Here is a 16,878-nt window from a genome sequence, read left to right as displayed (position 1 = left end):
CTGAAAATTCTCTAATTTTCCCCTTTATTTTTGGTCATTCTTTGCTGCTCTTGATTGTTTATTCAATGTCAATCAAATTTCTGGTCCAGGGGAACTTTCACAGGGTGGTATCTCTGTAATTGACACCTGAAGGAGGAAAAGATTCTGAAAGCTTGTGGTTTCAAATAAACCTGTTGGGCTATACCTAGTGTTGTGTGCTTTCTGACCTTGTCCACCCCAGTCCCACACTTGCATCTCAACATCATCCATAAATCCCATAAAGTTAAGGAAATAGATTGTTGGTCCTGCCCTTTACTAAGGTTCCAGGTGCCAATTATCCATGGCCTGTCATGATCAGTTCACCCTTCCAGTAATTTTTGCCAAATCATTTTGAGCCAAAGAGTGTTGGAACTGTTCAAAATCAATGCAAAATCCTGAGACTTTCTGCATTAGCAAGATATAATCTTGAAAGGCAAAAAAAAATTGAGGTCTTTGAAGAAACAAATGATAAAGGAGTCTCCACAAGTAAAACATGAAACAAAAAGCAACTACTGGAAGTACTCAGCAGGTCATTTAGGATCAGAGGAGAGAACAGGAGAGGGCACCTTTCAGGTGTGATGTAAGGTTGCTCTCCAGGCACAGAAATTGCTCCTCCACTAGAAGGGAACTAACATTAATTAACTTTCCTAAAAATAGTCAACAAATAGTTCATAAAAAAGGATTTATGACACAAAAAATGTTTAAAAAGAAACACATTGTGGATTTGTATAAGCAATACATTGGCCTGGAATAAATGAAGGAATTACTCACACAGCAAATTCTCAGTATGATATACAAACCAGCGCAATATAGAAAACCACATCATACCAGAATAGAAATTCAATACAGACTTGTCATAGAACAGGGAAAGGGCTATTGCTGAGTTATTTAGCTTACTTAAAGGTATGTACAAAATAGGAAAACAATGATGAATTGCACCAAAATGATTAATAGATGAAACTTTTGATCTGCCTGTTCGCAGGTGCTAACTTCAGGCATTTTGGCAAAGATTGGGATTTCACCTGCTCCATGTTTCAATTCCCAGTTGTGAAATGGGCTTTGGAGTAATTGTGTGGATTATGGAGTGTCTGAAGAAGTTGGTAGTGGGAATACGGATGGCATATACCAGAGTCTTGAGATTTACAACAGCTGAGAAGACTGAGAGGAGATTTGACAGAAATATTCAAAATCAGGAGATAAATAAATAAAGTGGATGTACAGAAATAGTTGCTATTGGTGGGAGGGTCACAAATCCGAGGTGACATGAGTAAAGACATATTTACGTGGTAAGTGGTTATAATCTAGAAATCACTGCCTGAAGGACGGATTCAAACAGAGCTTTCACAAGAGAATTTATTCAATATTTAAAGGTAAAATGTTGCAGAGCTACAGTGAAAGGGAGGGCTAATGGTAAGCGCCGGATTGGGCTTGCAGGGAGATATCATAGTCTGAATGGGCCAAATGATCTCCTTCTGTGTAGTAACTGTTCTATTATCCAATGGTCCTCCATTACAAAATGTTAGAGCTGAATACAAGACAAGCTAACCATTCAGAAAGACACAGGAACAGGGTCTTCAGCTCACCAAGCCTGCACTGATTCATAATCCTTATTTAACCTGCTACGTATTGCCCATGCACGGTTTCTGTCCCTCTGCTCATGTCTTCATCATGTGACTATCAAGCTACACCTTAAATGCTGCTAACTTGCCTGCTTCCACCACCTTGACTGGCACCCATTACCCTCTGTGTGAGAAAATTTCACTTGTCCCCTAATCTTTCCCCTCTTGTCTTGAACCCATGCCCTCTTTTAGTTGACCTACTCCACCCTGGGAAAAAGCCTCTGACTATCCACCTCTATGTCTCTTACAATTTTGTAGACCTCTAGCAGGTCACCCCTCAGCTCTGTCTTTCCATTGAACATCCAATGACCCCCTTGAATGCCTCAATTGAATCTGTCTCCACTACATTTTCAGGCATTGCATTCCAGGCCCTAATAACTCACTGTACTTTTTTTTCTCCCATCATCCTTGCTTTATTTGCGCATTAGATCAAATCTGTGCATTTGTTCTTGTTTCTTTCATAAGTAGAAAGAGCTTCACCCTATCTGCTCTGTGGATTCCCTCCTAATTTTGAAATACCTAATCAGTGGTGTCTCAGTGGTTAGCACTGCAGCCTCACAGCGCCAGGGACCCAGGTTCGATTCCAGTCTCAGATAACTGTCTGTGTGGAGTTTGCACATTCTCCCCGTGTCTGCGTGAGTTTCCTCCCACAGTCTAAAGATGTGCAGTCTAGGTGGATCGGCCATGTTAAATTGCCTGTAGTGTTCAGGGGTGTGTGGGCTATGGGGGATGGGTCTGGATGGGATGCTCCAAAGGGTCGTGTGGACTTGTTGGGCTGAAGGGCCTGTTTCCGCACTATAGGGAATCTAATCTAATCATATCAAAGTTCTCCTCTTTCCCTTTCTCTCTCCAGGGGGAGCAATGCTGACTACTTAAATCTACTCTCAGAGCTGAATTTTCTCATACCTGGAAAACTGTTAATTCTGAGATGTTAAGGTGCTAAGCATTAGCTGAACAGAAATTTCATTTTAAGAACAGAATACAGAGTTTTCAGCACTGAAATTGAAGGGCAGACTTAGCATTGAACAGAAATGTATTAATCTATGCAATCATCACAGTGATACTGAATTATACTGAAGCTACAAGAATCTAAGTGTTTTAATCAAGCATTTTTACGATATATTGAAGATCAATAGTAAAAGGGATGCAAGATTAAGTCATTCAACAGAGACCTTGCTCCAGTCATATCTAACCAGGAGATTTGCTGTGACATAGTAAAAAGGTAATTTCCACATATACTACTCAAAACATTGGAAACAAAAAAACTCACATCTAACTTTCAAAAAAATTATGAAAATGGACATAAAGGGATCTACACAATCGGTCACACCGAGAAAGTGACTCAAATAAAGGGAATTGAAGAGCAGGGTTAATGTAAAGAATACATATACAAGTAGACAATATGGCTTCAGGAAGGGTTCGTCTATGGCTTTCTTTTAAGGACATACTACTGGAGAACACAAAGACAGTTCAGCCCTTAGAAAGCAAATCCGACTGAAATGTCATGGGATTTCATTTTAAGCAACTCATTAGTGTAACTGTTTACAATATGGAATGCTCACCAGAGACTGCAGTGAGATGACTTTCTAAATCCTTTCCCCCTCCTGCCGGCAAAGAGCAAGTGATTAAGAGTTTTAAATTAGTTCTTAACACATGTGAATAAGGAGCATTGTATATGTTTTATGTGTGAATAAGGAGAATTACACATGTTTTTAAAAGACTTTAATCTGACCATACTCCTTCAGAAGTGTCCCTTCAAGTTAACATTTCTTCTGATAAACATCAAACCTTGTATAGTCTATTTCCCACATGCACCATTGATATTAAAAAGAACTAACATATACATGGGTTTACATACACATTCAATGTAAAATACTAAGAGAAAGGAAATATTCCCCATGATCAGTTTTCTACAGATTGTAAAATTAATTCTGCTGACCAGGGGAGAGGAGTGGGCTTGTGATTGGGTGCTACGTGGGGCTTGGGGAAATATTAACGTGAATGCCTGGATTGAGCAGTTAAAACAAGTCATATTTCTGAGCACATCAGGTAATTGGCTTCAGCAATCCAACTCCTTTTCTCTCAGTTGGGACATTGGACAGACAACCAAGCCCATCATCTCCCACCCACCCTGAGGAAGCAACTTTACATTTTAAATATCTCAATGAGGCTGACAGCCTTCGATTTGACCTGATTGTCGGTCTGGGACCTGACTCATTTCCTGGACAATGCTGAGAGCAGCAGGGAGAAAATGACAGTACAGGTCAAGTGTTTTTACAGGTTGAATCCAAAAACGCCTTCAGCACCAGATGGTGTTAAAGAAGCATGAAGGTCAATGTAATTTACTGCTGAAGTCGTAGAAGGTTCTGGTCAGACTGCGTTTAGAGTATTGTGAACAGTTTTTGGCCCCGTATCTAAGGGAGGATGTTTTCAAGAACGATCCCAGGGATGAAAGGCCTGTCATATGAAGAGCAGTTGAGGACTCTGGGTCTGTGCTCAATGGAATTTAGAAGATTGAGGGAGGATCTAATTGAAACTTACAGAACACCGAGAGGCCTGGATAGAGTGGATGTAGAGATGTTTCCACGAGAGGGACTAAGACTTGAGGCCAGAGAGTCAGGGTGAAAGGATGACCCTTCAGAACTGAGAGGAGGACAGATTTCTTCAGCCAGAGTCATTCAATTTTACAGCACAGAAACAAATGCTTTGGTCCAACTCATTCATACCAGTCAGACATCCAAAATTAATCTAGTCCCCTTTGCCAGCATTTGACTCATGCCCCTCTAAACCCTTTTCTATGCATGTACCCATCTGGGAGTCATTTTAATGTTATAATTATACAAGCTTCCACCACTTCCTCTGGCAGCTCATTCCATACACGCACCACCCACTGGCTGAAAAAGTTGTCCCTTAGGTCCTTTTATCCTTCCCTTCTCACGTTAAACTTATTCCCTCTAGTTTTGGGATCCCCTACCCTGAGAAAAAGTTCTAGGCTATTCACCCTATCTATGCCCCTCATGATTTTACAAACTTTAAGGTCACCCCCCTCAGCCGCCGACATTCCAAGGAAAACAGAGGATGGTGAATCTGGTATTCATTGCTGCAGAGGCCCAGTCATTAAGTGTATTGAGACAGAAGCAGACAGGTATTTGATTAGTAAAGGGGTGAAGTGTTACAGAGAAAATGCAGAATTAGGGTGGGAAACTGAGACAGTTATTTTGTTCTTTTTCTTTTGAAGGCAGCTTCTAAGGTAAAGGTACAGAACTGGCTACTGACAATGATTAAGTAAACAGCTTCTGGGGCCTTGGGTTTTGTTTTAAAAAGTTGGAACAACAGAAACAACAAAGGTGTGGCCAGCTCTCAGACCTGGCTTTGTACATTTCTTTTTAGCTTGAAGCAGCAGAAGCTTTTGTGGTCTCAAAGGAGTTGGGAGTTTCAGTGAATACCTATTTTTCCTCTCTGGACCTTCTCAATGCATTTTCCTCCTGCCTTGAAGAACTGCAATGTAAGAATGCATTTCAAAATTGGCTTTTTGCCAAGGGTTATGGTTATGAGATGCTCCTATATTTGAACAGATTATTACTAACAGGAACTATCTCCATTATGTTATTGTAAATTGCTCTCTTGTTTGTATTTTAATTGTACTGTTTAAATACATTGCTTTGCTTAATGTCAACTAGTTTGACCAGTTGCATCACATCTGGGACATGGCACTTCACATCAACCTTTTAAAAAAAAGCTAGGGTCTACACGACCTTAAAATATTTTAAAGGAGTCTGATCTGATCCGTAACAAAACATATCAACTATGATCAGTGATAATAGGAACAGCAGATGCTGGAGAATCCAAGACAACAAATGTGCTCCTGAGATGCTGCTTGGCCTGCTGTGTTCATCCAGCTTCACACTTTGATATCAACTATGATCGACTGGTAGAATAGACTCAATCGGCTGAATAGTCAAATTCTACTCTCACATCTTATGGCCCATCCCCGATCAGGAAGGAAATTTCAGAATCTCACTTTAGGACGGCTAAAGGCACCGTCATTCATTCCTGGCACGTGGGTGTCACTGGCAGCAGTAGCCAGCATTCATTGCCTATCCCAAGTTTCCCTTGAGAAGGTGGTAGGGAGTTACCTTTTTGAACTGCTGCAGTCCATCTGGTATAAGCAGACCCACAATGCCCTGAAGGAAGGAATTCCAGGATATTAAAACAGTGACAGTGAAAGAACAGCAATATCTTTCCAAGTTGGAACAGGGAGTGACTGAAGGAGAACTTGCAGGCGGTGGTGTTCCTATGTATTGACTGCCTTTACTCTTCTAGACAGGTGTGAGCTTAGAAGGTGCTAAAAACTCTTGGCAAATTTCTGAAAAGTATCACGTAGATAGCATGCACTGAGCATCAGCAGCAGAGGGAGTAGACGTGGTACTAATAAAGCGGGGGCTGCTTTGTCCTGGATAGTGTCAGGCTTGAGGGGTGCTGGGGCTGCACCCATCCAGGCAAGTGGAGAGTATTCCATCACACTCCTGACCTATGCCTTGTAGACAGTGGACTGGTTTTGAGGAGTCAGGTGAGTTACTGCAGGATTCCTAAGCGCTGGCATGCTGTTGGCACATGCTTGTTTCAGATCTCCAGCAGTCCTTACTTTCACATTCAACTCCTCTTTATATAAAGAATAGATTTCTGTATTTGTTAGGTGGCTGAATCACCTAATGAATCTGAGCGAGTGGAAAAGGAACCACTGAATTTTATACAGCAGCACTTGAGAAATCTCAAGAGCTGCCCTCAAAAAAATAATATTGCTCTCGTGCACAAATCTCCAAATGACCAATGTTCCTCACCCTCTTAGCACCCAGTGTGCTGCCTGTGGCAAAGTCGATAGATTGTGCATTGGCCTTGTTATCTATCTACGTGGAAGCAGGTCATTCCTGAAGTCAAAGGACAGGCTAAGATGATGGTTAGGTATGATCTCTGTGTATCAGAGTCAAGTAGTGAGTTGCCTTGCTACTTGAAAAGAAGACATAAAAATACAGTTTACCATGAGTGCTCCATTTCTATTCCCAAGGACAATGGAAGAAGTCAAGAACACTGCATTGCGTAAGTCCCACACATTGAAAACTGTGGTTTTCTTTTTATTTGTTTATTGGCAGTGGAAAATAAAAGTAAGTATTTTATTGAAAGAAAGCAATAAATACGTGATAAAAATAGTTCAAAGTACTGTATAGACTGTACATAATTTGTTACAAGAAGGCAGAGAAAAACTCAGAACCGCAAAATATTGGACAAATAACAGTACATTATTCAGGCCAACGTACATTAAAAATTGACCACTTTGGACAGATATACAATGTGTTGGTACACAATACATAATTCACTATAATACCAACAAACTGCAGCTGACACATTGGTGGGTTACTCAAAAATACTGAACACTCTTTATAAAGCCATGACAACATTTCTTCGCTCTCCTATTTATGGGTCACCTTTTAAAAAGGAATACACACAGTATCTATAGATTAGCAAAGGGTTGCAAAAAAAGCAAACCATATTTCAAGAAAAATAAATAAGGCTTTAATTTTATTTATTTTTAAAGAACCCCACTTCTTACACTTCCAAGTTGAATAGTCTTAATTGACACAAGTCATTGATATTGGTCCACTGAAAGGTTAAACCAGCCTTTTCTTAAAAAATTAAGGAGGAAATAGCATTTGAGTTATTACAGGAGGTTGTCCTCTTGCATTCATCCTACCTATTCCTCAACAGTCCTATATATGGCTTTACCTCTTCTCCTGCCCATCTATTCATTATTAGTCATACTGAAAAAATGGACAAGCATTAACAATTTAAAAGATGAGAACTGATAGCTTCTAAAAAAAAGGATTTAATTACAGACTTCAGACTAACTACAACATTAACACACTTGGTGCTGTCAACATGCAGTTTCTTTTGGGAAAAGAGCATGAAAATGCCATTACACCCACTTTTATGTCCTCAACTTTATAAAAAAATCTGAATATTTGTAGTAATTACACAATGATTTACAAACCCCCCCCCACAATTCTCATAGGGATGAATACATACAGACATATGATACACTTCCTTGAGAAAAAAAACATGATAAAGAGTTAAGAAAACTGATTTAAGAAAGAATTGTACATAGTTATAAAATGCGTTCTAAGCAAGGGTACAGGGTTAAAACTAGGTGCCAGATCTACAACAAATCAATATTGAAACAGGTTTACAGAAATGTAAGAAACATTTATTCTAAAATTTTAAATCCACGGTACTCATGAGTTGTGGTTCAACTAGTTTAAATCTCTGTATTAAAATATTATGTCCAAGTTAGACATATTGCTACATCACAGATTTCCCAGCTTTCTCAGCAATTCATGTGATGTACAATTACCGCAAGAAGGCTTTGAATGCTGTGCAGTCATCAGTTGAAATAGCGTGTGTGAACTAGAAAATAAAAAGAACATTGTTAAACATCAAAACTGGGTGATGTTAAGTATTACAACCACATTAATAGAGATGCAAATACTGAGTTGGTTCATTACAATGGTCAGTTAAGAGGAAGGACAAGACGAGACTGAACTTTTTTTTAAAACCAGATTTCACACTGCTAATGTGGTGGAACTCAGAATTTTACAGCAGGGTGATCAAATACAACTCAAGGGACATTGTTCAGAAAAATAATTAAAGCAAAACAAATTTACCTTATTCCAAAGTGGATTTTCTACCAGTTGCATTAATCGCTAATGATTGGTATAAAGTGTACAATTGCAATTGAAGCATTGAGACATAAAGTAGCCTCCAAATTCATTGGCACAAAGTCTTCACAATTGAAATATTTATTTTTAATCATCTCATTCCATCTTTCAGCTCAGTTTTATAATGTTTTACTCATTACTGCTGCTAATATTAACAACTTTGCAGAATGTATGAGTAAATAACTGACAAAATACTGATAACTAACATGGTTCTCGTAAACAACTGTAATCATGTATTGATGCTACTTCCAGAGTTAATACGCCTCCCTCCACCCTTGGCCCTGAGCCTGCCTCTTCCCTCCGTCAGCCCTGTCCCCTCCTCCAATAAACCTGAATTTATTTAGTGCTATTCACAACCTCAGGTAATCTTGAAGCACTTCACATTTTATTCATTAAGGTTTAAGTTACTGCAGTTATGTAGAAAAACAAATGTGCACAAAGCAAAATTCCGAAGCTAAATAAATAATTCAAATCTACTATCATTATGTTAGTGACATTGATAACTGGATATGACAGATAAACACCCTCCTTGGCTGTTTCAAAATGCTCACTCAAAGGTTCTATCCACAAAGTACAAGAAAGGAATGTGCACACATCATCTGCTGCATGATCAACTCTGATGAAACATGACTCAATTGTATGAAATGAAACTGCAGTAAACTGGGAAGGAGACTGTGCCACATTTTAATGTAGCACACTATTGCTTATTATCTAAATTCTATTTGATGCAAGTCTCAGTTTGGAATTCATATTTTGAGGATAAAGTCTGTTGGTTATTTTCCCTGTAACCCCGCATTATTTTTTAAAAAATCACTTATTTGACTGAAAGGATTGACAGAATATTGGTCCATTTGAGCCTCATCAATTCCACTGGGGTTTACACACTTAGGTGAAGTGAACAAGCTGATCCCCATCTCTCCCGGATTTGGCTGAAATGCAGGTTGTTTTCAGATACCCAAGTCTAAAGATTACAAAGCAGTGGTTCAATGAAGCACAAGACTGTTACGGTGCAGGAAGTGGCTGTTTGGTCCATCATGCACCAGTTCTTCAAAAAGAGCTATGATCTTCATTTTAAAAAGTTAGAGATTTAGTTGGAAAACAAATTATTGGGACATTTCAACATAGATAAAGAGCTAGATAAGGTTCAGATGAAAAGAAAATTCTATAAATAATGTAGTCTCACTCCTTTTCAGCTACCAAATTGCACAGACTTCCTGTGATTGGACAATTGTAAACAAAAGCACAGTTTATTTGCAAATGCTGACAAGCCTCTTTTCCATACAAACGTGTAGAATTAAAAGTTCCTCTGTTCCCTTAATATCTTTGATAAATGCAAATGAATCTTCACTTCAAAGTATCAATTCCAAGGAACAGTTTGTGTAATAAACCTGTTTTTTGACCAAGTACCGTTTTGGTAAATGACATCACAGGATCCTTACAGTATGGAAGCAGGCCATTCAGCCCATTAACTTCATCTGAAACAGACAAGGGGGAAGCGATGGCGTCATGGTATTATCACTGGACCATTAATCCAGAGACCCAGATAATGTCCTGGGGACTTGGGTTCAAATCCTGCATGGCAGATGGTGGAATTTGAATTCAATAAATATTTATTGAATCTATTGCCAATTGTTGGGAAAACCCATCAGGTTCACAAATGTCCTTTAGGTAAGGAAACTAGCAACCTTACCTGGTCTGGCCTACATGTGACTCCAGACCCACAGCAATGCGGGTGACTCTTAAGCACCCTTTGGGCAATAAATGCTGCCTGGCCAGTGAGGCCCTCATCGGATGGACGGACAGACGGACGAAGAAAAAAAAAGTCCTTATTCTTGTAACCCTGCATCTCCCATAGCAAACCTGCACAATCTAGCATGGTCAATCCATCTAATCTGCAGATCTTTGGACTGTGGGATGAAACTGGAGCACCCAGGGGAAACACGTGCGGACAATGGGAGAATGTGCAAATTCGGCACTGACAGACATCCAAGGGTGGAATTGAACCTGGGTCCCTGGTGCTGTGTGGCAACAGCGCTAGCCACTGAGCCACCAGCTACTGGAAATAATCAGCAAGTCAGGCAGCACCTATGCAGAAAGGCAAAGTCAGTTTTTCAGGTCAATAACTTTCTGATCAACTTTGACCTAAAATGTTAACTCTGTTTCTCTCCCCACAGAAGCTGCTGGACCTGTTTAGCACTGAGTATTTACAACATTTTGCTTCTGCACCATTCTCGTAAACATACACTGGTAAATCTCTCCAAAGACCAGTATATCCTTCCTCAAGAGGTACTGCTGTTCACAGCATCCCAGGTGTGATCTAATGTGAAATAGGTGCAGGATTGAGTCATTTAGCACTACAGCCACTAAAGCATCAAGATCAATCATGATCTCACTGAATACTGGGAGGAACGTCCTAGCACTCAAGCTGGGGCCAGTTTATGTTGCAGGAAGTTTTTTTGCTGCTTCCAAAAATATTAAGCATCTGTACTTAAAAGTATGAAAGAGCAAGATGCATTTCCAAGCACACCAGCTTAATAGCTAAAAACCAAGTGTCTAAACTTGACAACTTCGTCATGGTGATACCAAAGCTCTCAAATTCTGAATGGCACCAGACAGAGAAAATTTGGTAGTAAATAATTAAGAGATCCTAAAAGTCACCTTCTTCTTGAAAAAATGCTTGCAGTTCCCAAATTATCCTGCATCTAGCCTGTTATGTTGCACAACTTATAACTCAGTACACCCAGGAGAAAGAATTGTGCTTCAAACTAAACAAAAAAGCTCTAGAAAGATGCATTGTACACCTTATGAAACTTTAACCAAAGTTACTTTCGACTGTGATCTTGCAAAGATCACATTGGGGAGATACAATGAATACTTACCCAAAATTAACATGAATAGGTTCGTACTGTAGTGGAATCCATTCTTGGCTCTCCAGAAATATTGCCTGCAGTTTGCATTGAGAGAGATAGCATGCAGATAACATGCGGTTAGTTATTAATTAGTAACCCAACAAATGCACAAAGCAACACAGCTTGCTAGCTTTTCAAGTATCAAAATCGAAAGAAATTTGGAAATCTGATTTGGATTGTGTAATTTTAAGAGTAACTATTCATTTTGAGGAATGATACATTGTTATGAATTCTTGAACCTGAGCTAGGCTACACTTGAATGAGTAGGAGTTAACTCGCAAGGTCATGCATCGTTGGCCTTCATGCAGCCAGTACATAATTCAGATGTGGGTGTCTTTAATTTCCGGTCCCATGCAGGGACTCACAAATCTCAGCTTCACATGAACCAAGTCACCGAACCTGCAACTTTGAAGTTTCTGTTCTAATTATTAGTGAAGAAAACAGGATGCAAGTCCAGCAAGAAAAGGACAGGTGAGTGATTTATTCCACCAGAAGATTGGTTAGTATACATACCACGTTATCACAAAGATTGAGAGTGGGGTTAGATAAACAAAAAACAGCAAAATGGAAAGAGCAGATAACCAATTTTTTAAAAAAAGTCGGTGGGGCAGGCTGGAGCTTTCTTGTAGCAATGACCTGGGGATACAATCACTAGACTACTGATTCAGAAACTCAGCAAATGTCTTGAGGACCTGAGTTCAAAGCCCACCTGAGCAGATGGTGGAATTTGATTTCATTTAAAATAAAAACTGGAGTTAAGAATCTACAGATGACCATGAAACCATTGCCAACCACTTCGTTGTACCACTCACTAAAATGTCTCAAAGAAATGAAACTGGATTAATCACCTGGCATTGACTGAGACACCTGAAGAAATAGCGCTAATGACCCTGCAAAGTCCTCCTTACCAGGGGCTAGTGCCAAAATTGTGAGAGCTGTCTCAAAGATGAATCAAGCAACAGCTTGACATTGTCTATAAGGTATGATTCCATGACCCTATGTCCCAGACACCACCATCACCATCTTTGGACATGTCCCGTCCCGCTCGGAGGACATTCCCAGCTGAAGTGGCTGCACAGTGGTATACAGGTGGAAGGGAGTTGCTCTGGGAGTCCAAAACATTGACTCCAGACCCCATGAAGTCTCATGGCTTGGGGTCAAACATGGGCAAGGAAACCTCCTGCTGATTACCACATCCTTCATTGGCTGAGGAATCAGTACTCCTTCATGTTGAGCAACATTAGGAGGGAGCACTGAGGGTGGCAAGGACGCAAAACGTTTTCTGGGTGAGGAATTTCAATCTCCACCACTAAATGTGGCTCAGCAGCAGTACTATAGATCAAACCAGTCAATTCTTAAAGGACATCGATGCTAGCCTGGGTGTGCGGCAGGTGATGACGGAACCAACAGGACGGGAAAAACATACCTGATTTCATCCTTACCAATCTGGTGACTGCTGATACATCTGTGACAGTGTTGGTAAGAGTGACCACTGCACAGTTCCTATGGAAATGAAGGCAGGGCTTCACATTGAGAATAAACTCCACCCTGGTGTATGGCACAATCCCCATGCTAAATGGGACAGACTTCAAACAGATCTGACAACTTGAGACTGAAGGTCCATGAGGTGCTGTGGGCCATCAACAGCAGAACGGCAGCACAATCTGTAACCTCATGGCCCGGAATATCCCTCATTCAACCAGTACAACAAACCAAGGTAATAAAATGAGGGGCTAGGTGAACACAGCAGGCCCAGCAGCATCTCAGGAGCACAAAAGCTGACGTTTTGGGCCTGGACCCTTCATCAGAGAGGAGGATGGGGTGACGGTTCTGGAATAAACAGGAAGAGAGGGGGAGGCGGACCAAAGATGGAGAGAAAAGAAGATAGGTAGAGAGGAGAGTATAGGTGGGGAGGTAGGGAGGGGATAGGTCAGTCCAGGGAAGACGGACAGGTCAAGGAGGTGGGATGAGGTTAGTAGGTAGGAGATGGAGGTGCGGCTTGGGGTGGGAGGAAGGGATGGGTGAGAGGAAGAACAGGTTAGGGAGGCAGAGACAGGGTTGGACTGGTTTTGGGATGCAGTCGGTGGAGGGAAAGAGCTGGGCTGGTTGTGTGGTGCAGTGGGGGGAGAGGATGAACTGGGCTGGTTTTGGGATGCGGTGGGGGAAGGGGAGATTTTGAAGCTGGTGAAGTCCACATTGATACCATTGGGCTGCAGGGTTCCCAAGCGGAATATGAGTTGCTGTTCCTGCAACCTTCCGATGGCATCATTGTGGCACTTCAGGAGGCCCATGATGGACATGTCATCTAAAGAATGGGAGGGGGAGTGGAAATGGTTTGCGACTGCGAGGTGCAGTTGTTTATTGCGAACCGAGCGGAGGTGTTCTGCAAAGTGGTCCCCAAGCCTCCGCTTGGTTTCCCCAATGTAGAGGAAGCCACACCGGGTACAATGGATGCTGTATACCACATTGGCAGATGTGCAGATGAACCTCGGCTTAATATGGAAAGTCATCTTGGGGCCTGGGATAGGGGTGAGGGAGGTGGTGTGGGGGCAAGTGTAGCATTTCCTGCGGTGGCAGGGGAAGGTGCCGGGTGTGGTGGGGTTGAGGGCAGTGTGGAGCGAACAAGGGAGTCACGGAGAGAGTGGTCTCTCCGGAAAGCAGACAAGGGTGGGGATGGAAAAATGTCGAGTGGTGGGGTCGGATTGTAGATGGCGGAAGTGTCGGAGGATGATGCATTGTATCCGGAGGTTGGTGGGGTGGTGTGTGAGAATGAGGGGGATCCTCTTTGGGCGGTTGTGGCGGGGGCGGGGTGTGAGGGATGTGTTGCGGGAAATGCGGGAGACGCGGTCGAGGGCGTTCTCGACCACTGTGGGGGGAAAGTTGTGGTCCTTGAAGAACTTGGATATCTGGGATGTGTGGGAGTGGAATGCCTCATCGTGGGAGCAGATGCGGCGGAGGCGGAGGAATTGGGAATAGGGGATGGAATTTTTGCAGGAGGGTGGGTGGGAGGAGGTGTATTCTAGGTAGCTGTGGGAGTCAGTGGGCTTGAAATGGACATCAGTTACAAGCTGGTTGCCTGAGATGGAGACTGAGGGGTCCAGGAAGGTGAGGGATGTGCTGGAGATGGCCCAGGTGAACTGAAGGTTGGGGTGGAAGGTGTTAGTGAAGTGGATGAACTGTTCCAGCTCGTCTGGGGAGCAAGAGGCGGCGCCGATACAGTCATCAATGTAACGGAGGAAGAGGTGGGGTTTGGGGCCTGTGTAAGTGCGGAAGAGGGACTGTTCCACGTCACCTACAAAGAGGCAGGCATAGCTGGGGTCCATGCGGGTGCCCATGGCCACCCCCTTAGTCTGCAGTAAGTGGGAGGAATCGAAAGAGAAGTTGTCGAGGGTGAGGACGAGTTCAGCCAGGCAGAAGAGGGTGTCGGTGGAGGGGGACTGGTCGGGCCTGCAGGACAGGAAGAAGCGGAGGGCCTTGAGGCCATCTGCATGCGGAATACAGGTGTATAGGGACTGGACGTCCATGGTGAAAATGAGGTGTTGGGGGCCGGGGAATTGGAAGTCCTGGAGGAGGTGGAGGGCGTGGGTGGTGTCATGGACGTAGGTAGGGAGTTCCTGGACCAAAGGGGAGAAAATGGAGTCCAGATAGGTGGAGATGAGTTCGGTGGGGCAGGAACAGGCTGAGACAACGGGTCGACCAGGGCAGGCAGGTTTGTGGATTTTGGGAAGGAGATAGAAACGGGCCGTGCGGGGTTGGGGAACAATGAGGTTGGAGGCTGTGGGTGGGAGGTCCCCTGAGGTGATGAAGTCATGAATGGTGTTGGAGATGATGGTTTGGTGCTCGGGTGTGGGGTCATGATCGAGAGGGCGGTAGGTGGTGTTGGAGAGTTGGCGTTTGGCCTCGGCGATGTAGAGGTCAGTGCGCCATACTACCACTGCGCCGCCCTTGTCTGCGGGTTTGATGATGAGGTTGGGGTCGGAGCGGAGGGCTGCCCGTTCTGCAGGGGAGTGGTTGGAGTGGGTGAGAGGGGTGGAGAGGTTGAAGCGATTAATGTCTCGACGGTAGTTTGAGATTCTTAGAATCCTTACAGTGTGGAAACAGGCCCTTCGGACCAACAAGTCCACACCGACCCTCAGAGCATGCCACCCAAGACACAACCCCCTATAACCCACCTAAACTAGACATCCCGAAGAGGTCGAGGGAAGGTAGGAGGCCTGGGGGTGGTGCAACAAACCAGGGGATGAACTGTGGTTCACTGGAGAGTGCAAGAGGGCATGCCAGAAGCAACACCACACATACCTAAACGTGAAGCTGGTGAAGCCACCAAGCAGGACTACTTGAATGCCAAACAGCATAATCACCAAGTGATAGACAGAGTTAAGCAATCCCACAACCAACAGATCAGATCTACGTTCTGCAGTCCTGCCACTTCTTGTCGTGTATGGCAGTGGACAAGGCGTTAGCGGCAGCTGAACAAATAGCCCCACCCTCAACGATAGAGGAAACCAACACAATAACCACTCCACGCTGTTGACAGTGAGAATAATTCAGTGCTAGTGATGGTGACGCTGCTGAATGTCACGGGAAGACAGTTAGATTCTGGCTTATCGGAGACAATCATCACTTGACACTTGTGTACAGAGAATGTTAGTCGGGCTTCTCAGCTCTAACCAGGATATTGTCCAGGTCTGACAGTTTTGGATATGGGCCACGTCAGTTACTGAGTCGTCATGAATGGTGCTGAACACTGTGCAATCATCAGCGAACATTCCCACTTCTGACCTTATGAAGGAAAGGTCATTCATTGATAAAGCAGCTGAAGACACGGGCCTGAAGAACTAAAAAGGCATTCTTGTGGCAAAATATTCGGCCCCACTTCCTTTGAGTCAGAGATCTGTGTTCAATCCCACCTGCTCAACAGGTATGTCACAACACATCTGAACAGGTTGATTAAAAAAATTACCCTCAGGAATCCCTGCAGAAGTATCTTAGTACCAAGAACACTGACCTTCAACAACCACAACCAACTTTCTTTTTACTTCTCATAATTCCAACCCCCTTAACAGAATAGGCAGTTTTCAAACAACGTGGCATTGTTCCATTCAGAAATTCCTGTGCCCAGTGAGCCGTGAGCCTGTGAAATTGTCTACCACAGAAAGGAGTCAAGGACTAAACGCTGAATGTTCTCAAGAGGAGTTAGATATAATTCAAAGGGTAAAGGGAACAGCAGACTGAGTTAGATAATTAGCCACAAGCATAATGAATTGTGTACCAGGCTCAAAGGACCTACTATTGTTCTTACTTTCTGTGCTTCTATTGCCATGAACTTGATCCACCAAATTTATAATGTGTTGACACTTTCATGTTCTTAGCCTGTTATTCGAATTCCTTATTCCATTACAAAAGCACATACAGTATTTAAGATTCTTGCAAAGATTTGTAGCTCAGGTTGTTGACTTGCTCGCCGAGCTTGCTTGTTTTCATTCAGACGTTTCATCGCCATGCTAGGTAACATCATCAGTGTTGTGTCTGATGAAGCGATGTTGTTCTATCCCACTTAAT

General features: G+C 42.8%; 1 protein-coding gene across 13 annotated transcripts in view; it reads right to left on the bottom strand.

The window, feature by feature from the left end:
- Positions 1–6,787: 6,787 nt before the first annotated feature.
- Positions 6,788–16,878, bottom strand: part of LOC125459524 (liprin-alpha-1-like) — a 215,037-nt gene continuing 204,946 nt past the window's right edge. For 12 of the 13 annotated variants that reach the window (XM_059652200.1, XM_059652209.1, XM_059652206.1 and 9 more), the window contains 2 exons: positions 11,287–11,351; positions 6,788–8,096 (listed from right to left, as the gene is read on the bottom strand). In XM_059652200.1, coding sequence (XP_059508183.1) covers positions 11,293–11,351 — 59 coding nt within the window. In that variant the 3' untranslated portion in view covers positions 6,788–8,096; positions 11,287–11,292. The remainder of the gene's footprint in view (positions 8,097–11,286; positions 11,352–16,878) is intronic. The other variant, XM_059652205.1, reaches the window with a different exon arrangement.

This window comes from Stegostoma tigrinum, chromosome 17, assembly GCF_030684315.1.
Source record: "Stegostoma tigrinum isolate sSteTig4 chromosome 17, sSteTig4.hap1, whole genome shotgun sequence".
In the NCBI taxonomy this organism is placed as follows: domain Eukaryota; kingdom Metazoa; phylum Chordata; class Chondrichthyes; order Orectolobiformes; family Stegostomatidae; genus Stegostoma; species Stegostoma tigrinum.
The sequence above is the reverse complement of the archived record's forward strand: the minus strand, read 5'-3'. Positions and strand labels throughout refer to the sequence as shown.